This window comes from Elaeis guineensis, chromosome 13 (assembly GCF_000442705.2).
Source record: "Elaeis guineensis isolate ETL-2024a chromosome 13, EG11, whole genome shotgun sequence".
In the NCBI taxonomy this organism is placed as follows: Eukaryota; Viridiplantae; Streptophyta; class Magnoliopsida; order Arecales; family Arecaceae; genus Elaeis; species Elaeis guineensis.
The window spans coordinates 14,311,534-14,323,180 of NC_026005.2; the positions used below are offsets into that span (position 1 = coordinate 14,311,534).

Sequence of the window (11,647 nt, forward strand, 5' to 3'; positions counted from 1 at the left end):
TATTTTTTCCTTCATCTTTGAGCTTTTCAGGTTCTATGAAATTGCTTTCTGTGTTGTGTCCCTAAACTCCTTTAGATACATCATAGAATTTCTTGTACTTTACTCTCAGATGGGAGTCCGACCTTCAATTCCTCTTTTCTAAGCCCTCTTCATATTAAAGAAACACCCATACGTCGATTGGCTGTATGTTTCCTCCCAGAAGGGTGTCTCTCCTCTGGTCTCTAGTACTCCTTCATCCATTCATGGATGGAAGAGTCTTTTTTTTTTTGTTTCTTGTACTTTGATGGACGACTGGGGGCTTTCGGACTAGGGTCGGATCGAAGCTTCATCTTTGAAGCCTGTAGAATTGAATGCTGAGGAAAAAAAGGACTTAGAGATCTCTTGGATCGTAATACTCCTCATCTGAATGAGCTTTTATCTGGTGAATCCCTTTTCTCGACTGGGCTCTCCTCTAACGACCCTAGGAGTGAGTAGGGTCGTTCATGCTTTCTTCCTTCTTCTTTTTCTTTATATATATATATAGCTTTCTAACCCGATATTTCTTGAGTAATTGTAGAAATGGAACCCTTGGCAAAGGGTATTATGAAATTGAAGACCTCTCTTCCGTAAAAGAAGAAGACTCAGGCCGTAGGGATTGAAAGAAAGAAAAAGTCAAAATCTACCGAACTCAGTCAAGAGCCTGTCATTGTCGACCAAACAGTTTCTTCCAAGGCCGGAGTAATTTTGGCTATATCTGCACTTACTCCGATCCTGACCACCGACTCATGAGAAGAAATCATCAAGCGGCCTTGGCCTTTCAAGATCTCTACTCGAGTCAAGTCTTCTAAAGAGATTGACAATGATGAGGCTCTTCCTGACGACATTCCGAAGGATCTATTTTTTCAAGATTGAAAGGCTGTCTGGGAAACTGTTGAGAATTCCATAATTCCAGCAGAGTTGGAGCAGATGGACAGGATGAGTATTTTCAATCTGTGGAAACTATCTTTAACTATGGGTCACCAGGTGCAGCACTTATCCTGTCAACCCTCCTCCCTTTTAAACTTTCTCTAACTTAGTTGATTTGAGATGCAACTGCTCCATGTTCTCATTAATTTATCAGACCGCTTGGCCAAAGAGGCACAGGTGCGAGAGGCTGAGGAGAAAGTTGAGATAGAGGTCCAGATAGCTCGGACAAAAATTAAAGAGCTAGAGGTTAAAGCCAAAAATCTCCAGGAGGCCCTTGGGCAGGTGGAGACCGATCTCGCCCTCACCCTGGAGAGGGAGAAAGAGGCAGAGAGAAGGGCTGAGGAGCACATTCAAGATACCAAGCATTCTTCAATCGAGAAATTCAAGGCATTATCTGTCTTCGCTAAGGAGATGACTTGAGCAGTGGAGGCATTTACGGCATTTGAAGAATATCGAAATAGTCATATGACCTTCAGTGAAAAAATTTTTCATCAGGCTCACAAAAAAGGTTGGGTTGACTGTCGAAAGTCAATAGAGGAGGAGCATCTGGAGCTTGATCTCATCTTTTTAAACTATGAAGATGAAGATAAAGATGATGAGAAAATTTTCACCGCCTCCGAGCTCCCCATCTACAAGAAGGAGAACGTTGCTGAACCGCTCTCCTCTTCAACTGCTGATGCAGGTCTCTTTGAGCCTCTTTCAGATACAACTCCCCAAGAGAAGGTCAGAGATTGAATGTTTCTACTTTTTGCCCCTTTCTCTCTTTTTTTATCTCTATAAAAAAAAACTTTCATTTTCATTTAATGAAATAAAATTACGAGCTTTTTGAATTTATCATTTTTAATTATTTGTATAGTCGGTAGATGATGCTTATGATGTCGGTTCGATAGCTGCTACTCCTTTACTAGCCACTCCTCTTTCTCCGATGACAGTGGTTAATATTAAAGCTCATATTAAGGGCATAGAGGAGAAACTTAAAGTCTTCGAAGGAGAGACCGCCGATCGAGAAAAAAAGCTTCAAAAAGCTCAGAAGAAACTTGACGAGGCCGAGAAAGAAGTCAATAGACTTCAACAAGAAGTTCGATGAGAAGTTGTGGTACACAGTGCCGAAAAGGCATAATTGACAGAAGAGATACAGAGGATATCCGACGCAGTGGGAATGAAGTCTTGGGGCGTGATGGTGAAATTGATAGTATATCGTCGTCAACTTGACTCTACCCATGAAGAAATCCATACCTTGGAGTCCCTGATCAAGTATAGAAAACTTTGGATGGGTGAGGTCTGTGCAGATGTTGTGACTTCAAGACGAACTCTATAATGTCGGAGAGAAAATTTTGAAGTTGCAAAGGACATTGAGTGGCAAGAAGACCGTTGCTGCTCTCAAAGACGTACAACAGTGAGGCATCCAAGTGACTGCTCCTATTGTTGATGTTGGCTCGAAAGAGCTTCTCTCGATCTCCCATAACGAAAGATCTTGGTCAAAAGAGTGAGAACCAAAAAGCCGATCTCCGACAGGAGGAGAAGAAACTTCTTCTCAATCTCATGAGCAGCTAATGGATAGTTCCCAAATGACGATCCATACGATATTTGCTATCGGCCGCCATTTCGGTTATAGCTTCTATCAGAATGCACTTCGAATTTTATACCCACAACTTGATTGGTCCGAGCTGCCTGACCTCAAGATGGACATGGAAAATGCTTTGATGTAGCTACGCGAAAAGTGAGTGAATACTTACATATTTTTTGAATTCATGATTTTTCACAGAGTGTGATGCGTCAAAGAGGTGTAGCCAACTGACGATGCCCCGCTAGCCAATAGCTAACTTTTTCTTTTCTTCATTTTATTTTTTCTCCATCTTGTAATGCCAGACAAAGCTGAGCATACTAACAAATGCTTCCTGTTGGAATAATGTTACTTTTCTAACCATGCGTTCATGTATGTATTTTTATTATATTTTTTATTTGTATATTTTTTTTATATTATCATTTTTTGAATCATACTGACTCCACATGGTCATCATAAAACGTAAAGGCTTTAATATCTCAAGGTCGATTAAAGATCGAGTTCAAATATAAGCTGATTTGAAGCTTGGGACATCTTGAGGTCGATCAAAGATCGAGTTTCAAATATAAGCCGATCTAAGACTTTTAACATTTTGAAGCCGATCAAAGGTCGAGATTCAAATATAAGCCGATCAAAGGCTTTTAACATCTCGAGGCCGATCAAAGATCGAGTTTCAAATATAAGTCGATTTGAGACTTTTAACATCTCGAAGCTGATCAAAGGTCGAGTTTCAAATATAAACCGATCAAAAACTTTTAACATCTCAAGGCTGATCAAAGATCAAGTTTTAAATATAAACCGATCTGAGACTTTTAACATCTCGAGGTCGATCAAAGGTCGAGTTTCAAATATAAGTCGATCTGAGGCTTTTAATTTCTCGAAGCCGATTTGACGTTGAGTTTCAAATATAAGCCGATCAAAAATTTTTAACATCTCAAGGCTAATCAAAGATCGAGTTTCAAATATAAACCGATCAAAGACTTTTAACATCTCGAGGTCGATCAAAGATTGAGTTTAGATATAAGTCGATTAAAGGCTTTTAACTTCTCGAGATTGATCAAAGGTCGAGTTTAGATATAAATTGATTTGAAACTTTTAATATCTCGAGGCTGATCAAGGGTCGAGTTCAAATATAACTCGTACTCATACGTGGATGGACCGCCATTGATAAATTTAAGTGTTCATTCATGCAGATACTTTAGTAAAATTATAATATCATTGATAATATATGCAGAGATTAGCTGAGTTCTATGATCTTTGGAGTAGAGTTCCATCAAGCTATTTTAATTTATAAGTTTCGAGGCATAGTATCTTATCTACCTGATAAGGACCTTCCCAATTAGACGATAGCTTTCCTTGCTCCATAGGTTGTGAGACTTCGACACATCGTAGCACCAGATCACCAAATCATAATTTCTTAAACTTGACTCGAAAATTATAGTACTTGACCATCCTTTGTTGGTAGGATGCCATTCGCACAGCAGCTCGTTCCCTGTTCTCTTCAACAAAATCAAGATTGGTTCGTAATTATTCAGAATTGGTATCCTCATTGTACTCCTCGACTCTGAAGAAAATCTGATCTAAATCGGTATAAATGCCTCAGTTCCGAATGTAAGATTGAATGGAGTTTCTTTAGTCAGAATTTTTTAAGTTGTTCGATATGTCCACAACACATGATACAACTCATCCACCCAGAACCCCTCAGTCCGATTAAGTCGAGCTTTTAGATCTTGCAAGAGGTCCTGTTTGTTACTTCGGCTTCCCTATTTGCCTGTGGGTATTCGACTGAGATAGTGTTGTTCAATTTCAAGGTCTTCATAGAATTCTCAGAGCTGTGAGCTACTAAATTGCCTGCCATTGTCAGTTATCAGCACCCTTGGAAGACCATAGCGGTAAATAATGGATTTTCAGATGAAGTCTTTAACTCTAATCTCTGTTATTCAGGCCAGGTGCTCGACCTCCACCCACTTTGTAAAATAATCAATGACCATCAAGAGAAATTTGTGCTATTCTGAGGTTTGAGAAAAAAGATCCAGAATATCTATTTTTCACTGAGCAAAAAGCCATAGAGCGGTGATAGAAGTAAGGGGCACCGTTGGTTGATGCTGAACATTAGAAGTTCTCTGGCAGCGATCACACCTTCTGATAAAATCAAAGGTATCTTTTTGCATCGAGGACCAATAATAGCCTTGCCAGAGGATTTTATAAGAAAGAGTCTTTGTGCCCAAATGATTTCCACAAATCTCCTCGTGGACCTCTCTTAGTGCATAGTCTGCTTCGGATGGTCGCAGACACCTCAAAAGCGGGAGAGAGAAGGATCGCTTATACAATTTATCATCATAAAGCACATAGCAGGCAACCTGCTTGTGGATTTTTCGAGCTTTCTGACTGTCAGATGGTAATTCATTCGATCTAAGATACTTCAGCAAGAGGTCAATCCAGCAGGACTCTTCTTCAATCTGTTGAACAGCAAGAGATTCTTCTAGGCTTGAGTTCTCTAATACCTCGATGTAAGTTTCATTTTGGACTTCGGACGGTTGAGAGGCTGTTAGCTTTGATAGCGCATCCACCCGTGTATTTTTATGTTCGAGATACCTGTTGGATATCAAAGCTTAGAAAAGATGTAGTTAGATCTTTTATCTTTTCGAGGTACCTCTTTATGTTCTCCTCCTGAGCTTCATATTTTCCCTTGACTTGCTCCGTCACCGGTTGAGAGTCACTGAAGACCTTCAAGTGTTTGACTCTCATATCCTTTGCAAGTCTAAGTCCGACAATTAAAATCTCATACTCTGCCTCATTATTGGTGGCTGAAAATTCAAACCACAGAGCATACTCCATCACATCACCTTTCGATCCGATTAAGATGACCCCGACCCCTGATCCTGATGAATTGAAAGATCCATCTACATAAAAAATCCACTGGTCTTCAGGATTAGAGTCCATATTTATTTGTTCCTCTAGCACTATTGAGCTGCTCCCTGTAGCCTCTGAGCCCTCCTCATCGGGGATGGTGCACTCAAGGATGAAGTCCGTCAAGACTTGAGCTTTGATTAAAGATCTTGGACAGAATTTAATATCGAACTCAAAGAGTAGCAAGGCCCATTTTGCAACACGTCCCGACATATCCAGATAGTGGAGGACTGCCTTGATTGGCTGATCCGTAAGCAGCATACTTGTATGAGCTTAAAAGTAGGATCGGAGCTTCTTTGCCGTGATGACCCAAGTAAATATCAATTTTTCAACTTTGTGTACCTAATCTCAGCATCCTGAAGGACCTTACTTGAGTAATACACTAATTTTTGGATTCATCCTTCTTCCCAGATAAGAACTGAACTAATTGCTGATAGAGACATGGTAAGATAGAGTAATAATTTTTTTCCAAGTTGGGACTTTATAAGTAATGGTACCAAGCAAAGGTATTGCTTCAACTCCTTAAATACTTTCTGACACTCAATCATCCATTAAAAGTCCCTTGACTGCTTGAGAGTTTGAAAAAAAGGCAAACATGTCTCAGCCAATCAGGAGACAAAATAATTGAGTGAGGTAATCCTTCCAGTGAGGTGCTGGATTTTCTTTATATTTCTTGATGAGGACATCTCTAGAATTGCCTTAATCTTCTCTGGGTTCGCCTCGATTTCTCATCAGAGAATCATAAATCTGAAGAACTTTCCAGAGCTAACTCCGAAGGTATATTTTGTGGGGTTCAATCGCATCTGGAATCGACGTAGGGTGTTGAAGGTTTCTTGGAGGTCGGCTATATGATCTGGGGTGGCTCGACTTTTTACCAACATGTCATTCACATAGACCTCTATATTGTGATCAATTTGATTTTTGAATATCTTATTCACCAGTCGCTGATATGTTGCCTCGATATTCTTTAGTCCAAAGGACATCATCTTGTAACAATAGAGCTCAGAGTCAGTAATAAAGACTATTTTCTTCTCATCTTCAGGTGCCATCCAGATTTGGTTATAACCGAAGAAGGCATCCATGAAAGTAAAGAGCTCGTGCTCAGAAGTGGCGTCCACTAATTGATCTATTTGAGAGAGAGGATAGCTGTCTTTGGGGTAGGCTTTATTTAGATCAGTGAAGTCAATGCACATATGCCATTTTTCATTCGCCTTCTTGACTAGCACCACGTTAGTGAGCCAGTCAGGATACATCGCTTCTCGGATGAAGCCGATCTTGACCGGCTTGTCCATCTCCTCAGCAATTGCTTTCTGGCGCTCTAGGTCAAAGCTTCTCTTCTTTTACTTTATGGGATGGAAGGTCGGATCTACTCCCAAGTGATGAGTCATCACATCTGCATTTATACCAGGCATATCCACTGCTCTCCAAGCAAACAGGTCCATATTTTTCTGTAAAAGAGCAGTTAGCCGAGCTTTGGTTATCTGATCTATGAATGATCCTATTTTCACAGTTTGGTGAAGATTTTTCTTCCTCAGGGGAACCTCCACTAGATCCTCGGATGGCCAAGCATGCTCTCCAACTAGATCATCGGGAGCATTCAAACCTATTGGAAGTTCGGGTTGGAACGCCGCTGGCTATTCCTTCGTCTGCAACTTAGTAGCATAACACTATTGGGCCATGACCTGATTGCCTCGAACTTGCCCCACTCCAATTTTCATCGAAAACTTCATCATCAAGTGGTAGCTCGACACCACTGTCTTCAATTCTCCTAGACTTGATCGGTCAAGTATTGTATTGTAGGCTGACAGCAGGTTAAGCACAAGAAAATCAATATGAACAGTCGTCTGCCTGGGTTTAGTTCCTAAGATAAGGGGCAGTCTGATTGTCCTCTCTGGAATTACCAAACTTTCGAAAAAACTTTGGATTGGAGTACTGAATTTATTCAACTATTCGGAAATAAATCCCATTGCAGTGAAAGCAGCAAAATACAAAATGTCAATAGAAATTCCATTATCGATGAAAATATAGTGTATATTGTAATCAACTATATTAGTAGTAATAACCACCGTATCATTGTACGGAGTTTGTACACCTTCAGTATCTTGTTCTATGAAGTTCATTGGCTCTTTGAGTCGAGGCCTCTTCGTCGCATGCGGCTCCACCGACTCAGACGACCCCCCAATTATCATATAAATTTCACACTCTAGGGATAGATCTTCTACTACCATCTGCCCCTTCTCTCGTAGTTGTGCTGGAGCTGGGTGAGGTTGAGGCTGAAGAGACTGACGTTGTCGCTACTGAAGCGCGGGATGTCTCCGCTGCTGTTGCCTGACTCTTGGAGGATATTGACGTGGAGGATCTTACCGTCGGATGAATCGATCCAGTCTTCCCTCCTGGATCAAATGATCAATTTCCTCCATAAGTTGGTAACAATCTTCAGTATCGTGATCGTGGTCACAATGGTAGAGGCAATACTTGTCTGGATCATAGCATCTCGAATTTGTCCGCATCTTAGGAGGTGAAGGCAACTCGGCTCGCACCTCCATTAAGATCTCTTCCTAGAAGTATTTAAAGGAGTGATATCATCCATTCACCTCGGAGGTGAATGATTCCTTCTTGACGAAATATGCCTTCTTCTCGATGAAAATCTCGAACGATGGTGATTTTCACCATTTTGCCTGGAAGAGCGAGCTCCGCTCTGCTCTTGATTCTCTACAGTTGGGGTTATTCGGATGGTTTCTTTCATCAGAGAGTCTTTCAATCGGACATATTTCTCTGTCCGAGCCAGTATTTTCGAAAAATCCAGAGGAAAGATCTTTAATAGCGACTTTTTAAAGTCGCCTATCAACAATCCACCCTTCAGGACAGATATTGCGATTAAGTGATCTAGATCGCGAACTTCCAATATAGCCCTGTTGAACCGAGCTACGTAAGATCGAATGAACTCGTCCTCTTTTTGTTTGATGGTCTGGAGGTACTCCGAGTGCTTCTGTTGTCGTCGGCTGGTGATGAAGTAGGCAACAAAGACTTGGCTCAGCTACTGAAAAGAGTGAATAGAAGTCGGCTTTAGACTGGAGTATTAATGTCGGACTGCCCCCTTCAAATAAAGGGGAAGGCTCGGCACAGGATAGCATTGGAGGCTTCTTAAAGGAGCATGACTGCTCGAAAGCTGTTGACATGATTGTTGGGGTTTGTGATCCTGTCATAGCTCTCCAGCTGAGGAACCTTGAAGTTTGATGGGATAGGTTCCTGGAGGATGCTCGCCATGAAAGGCGGTTCAAAATCGAATCCGTCGAATAAGACTGATGGGTTGTTATAAATCTGCTAGATCTTTCGATCTATTTTTTAAATCCTTCGCTCAACTTTCACATCTCAATGGGTATGCACTTCAGAGCGTGGAGGAGATCGTCGGTCGGAAGTTGAATCATGCCCTGACCAAGGATTCAGAGACCACCGTCTCCCTGGCTCTTGGATATGATCCGCTGCCAATCGCTAGGTTTGATTCACCGACTGTGATGCTGGCGGAGGCTGGATCGCTGTCTGAATGACAGCTGTTAATTACTGCACCTGCTGGAAAAGCAGGTTGAATTGCTCCACGGTCACCACCGTGGGTTGCTGCACTGATGTAGGAACCTCCACCGTCATCGGAGGCATGGGAGCAAAGTGATTTATTTCATTCTGCACCTGCTGGAAGGTGGAGGTATTGGTTCGTCGGGAGAAAGTTCTGTATGGAGCCATCTTTTAGAGTTTCTAACTTGTCTACTTCTTTCTACAGGACCTGAGATTCGGCCCTTTCTCTATCTATTACAGGTTGTTTCTGGTTGATGTCAGAAAATCGAGAAGCACAGCACTGGAGCAACCTGCAAAAAAATCTGGGTCGGAAGATTATGCTCCATCGAGGATCCTCCGATGCTTAAGTCAGAATGCATAAACAGAAAACCAGAGTTTTAGATTTCTAAGATGGATTACTTATCTGAATCCTCAGGAATTGAGTATTTATAGAGAAAATGATTGTGTAATCATTTTTTATAGACAGGCTGGTCAAATCTAGTGCGGTTATTTGGTTGTGATTCTCAAAATCAGATGGTTATACCTGAAAGATTTCTAAGATCAAACGATTACGCTCATATAGCATTGACAGCTATGGTCAGATAGCATTGACAGCTATGGCCAGTTGGTGCTTGCTTTTCGGATCTGAGCCCGATCAATCTATTTTTGAGGAGAGATCAGAGAGTGTGGCGTGCCAACCAAGGGTCGGACCAAATTTTTTCGTCCAAGAGTTCGGATCAAGAATATATCGATGAGAGATCAGACAGAATAACCTCTGATCAAGGGTCGAGACAGATACTTGCCAACCAGAGATCAGACAAATCGCAACAATTAGGCCGTTTGAAAGGCGTTGATATGGATCCGATGGATCACAATGGACTTGAATCTTCATACATTATCGATCCATTCTAAATTACTTCTAACAGGTGTCAATCCGATGAATATCAACTTCAACTCATCAAAAATAGATCCAGATATAGGGTAACGTCACCTAAAGGATTATGACTTCATATGCATTCCACCAACCTTGAATTCATACCAAGGCAACACTCTGGTGCAATGTTGATCTCAAGCCATAAGCCATTTCGACGGCAAAGCCAACTCGTTTGAACCTTCCAGCAATTTCTAGAATGTGGATGGAATCCATAATTGACATTTATGACTAATAATCTTGATTTGCAGGTTAATAGATAGATTTTCTATCCTAACGGTCTACTAGATCAAGGTCTAACAATCTAGTGGACTAGGGCCTAATGACTTACCAAATTTAGACATAACAATCTATAACTCCATCTTCATATAAATAGGTAACCAAGGAGATCCCAAGATAAATGAATAAGCACACCTATAAAGAATAACTCACACTCTCTCACTCTCCCATCTCTTTCTTTCTTTCTTTCATGTTCTCAAGCTCTAGCTAATTTAAACATCGGAGGATTTTCCATCAGAACATCTTCAGTGTGTGTAGATTTTTATTGTAAAATCCTTCAAGAAAAAATACTCCTTCAACCAGACTCAAACTCTATATCAGTAGATGACTGACATCCATCTGAAGACTTGTAGTAATATAAGTGAAATTGACCTCTCCAATATTTTCTTGAATAAACTTGCAATCTGCTTTGCTATTATACTAGTCCTACCGTTAGTGTTCCTTGACTAAATTTTATCTAAGAGTTATTAAAACCAGAAAAAAGATGTTTAAAAAAAAAATCGTTGGAGTTAGTTGAAATGCAGATAAATCAAGGACTTTGCCTGCTTGCATTGTACTTAAACATGAAGCTAGATATTGTATGCAGCGAAGAAGTATTTACTAGTTTACATTCTTCCTCGAGCCGAACCATGGGGCGCAAAGGGTGGTCACCATAGGGAAGTAATTTAACCATTTCAATATTTATTTGCAGAGGGATTCTAAAGTAGTGATTACAATATGGATTAATGATCAGCCGGTCAGTACTCTGACAGGCAACCTACTTTTTCTATGATGTCAATCAGATCAACAACTCTGCGATAGCTTTCTTTACCATCTGTATTTTTGTTCGACGTCTCCAATGCCAATACGATTTTATATAATAATTAGTCATCACCATATGTCTTCTATAATTGCTAATGCTAATATTTATTATTGTACCTTTTCAATCTTTTTACCCTTCCCATGAAGAGAGTGAGTGAAGACAGACCTTTCCTAGTTTCTCCCTCATTCCTCCTGCCGGCTCGCCCTACCATTCCAACACTACTAAAAAAATAGATAATAGATATTTGATTTATGTATGATTAAGAAAATCCAAGAGACTTTTGCGCGTACTGATAAGCCAACTTAAGAGCCTATATTTTTATAGATAAATATTATAAAATAATTAATTAATTTTTTTATCCATCAAATTATTTATATTCTCATATTTTTTAAAATATATAAATTATTTTTTTAAAATAATATTTATCTAAAAATTAAAAAAAATTTATCCATCTAGAAGTAACTAAATCATTTTTCCATCAATCAAAAAATTAACACTTCTCATTCATTTTTAATATATCTTTAACTTTATAATAATATAATATATAATAATATTATAATATAATAATATTTATAATATATTATATTATATTATTATATATAATAATATTATATTATACTAATATAAGATATTGATATAATATAATATTATAATAAATATATAATAA

At 39.6% G+C, this 11,647-nt stretch overlaps 1 protein-coding gene across 1 annotated transcript; it reads right to left on the reverse strand.

Moving 5' to 3' along the window:
• Positions 1–4,557: 4,557 nt before the first annotated feature.
• On the reverse strand, positions 4,558–6,711 carry LOC140853087 (uncharacterized). The gene is made up of 3 exons (XM_073247191.1): positions 6,295–6,711; positions 5,163–5,662; positions 4,558–5,104 (listed from the first exon to the last, which is right to left on the reverse strand). Exons 1-3 carry the CDS (start codon positions 6,709–6,711, stop codon positions 4,558–4,560), a joined length of 1,464 nt encoding a protein of 487 aa, XP_073103292.1.
• Between the last annotated feature and the right edge of the window lie 4,936 nt (positions 6,712–11,647).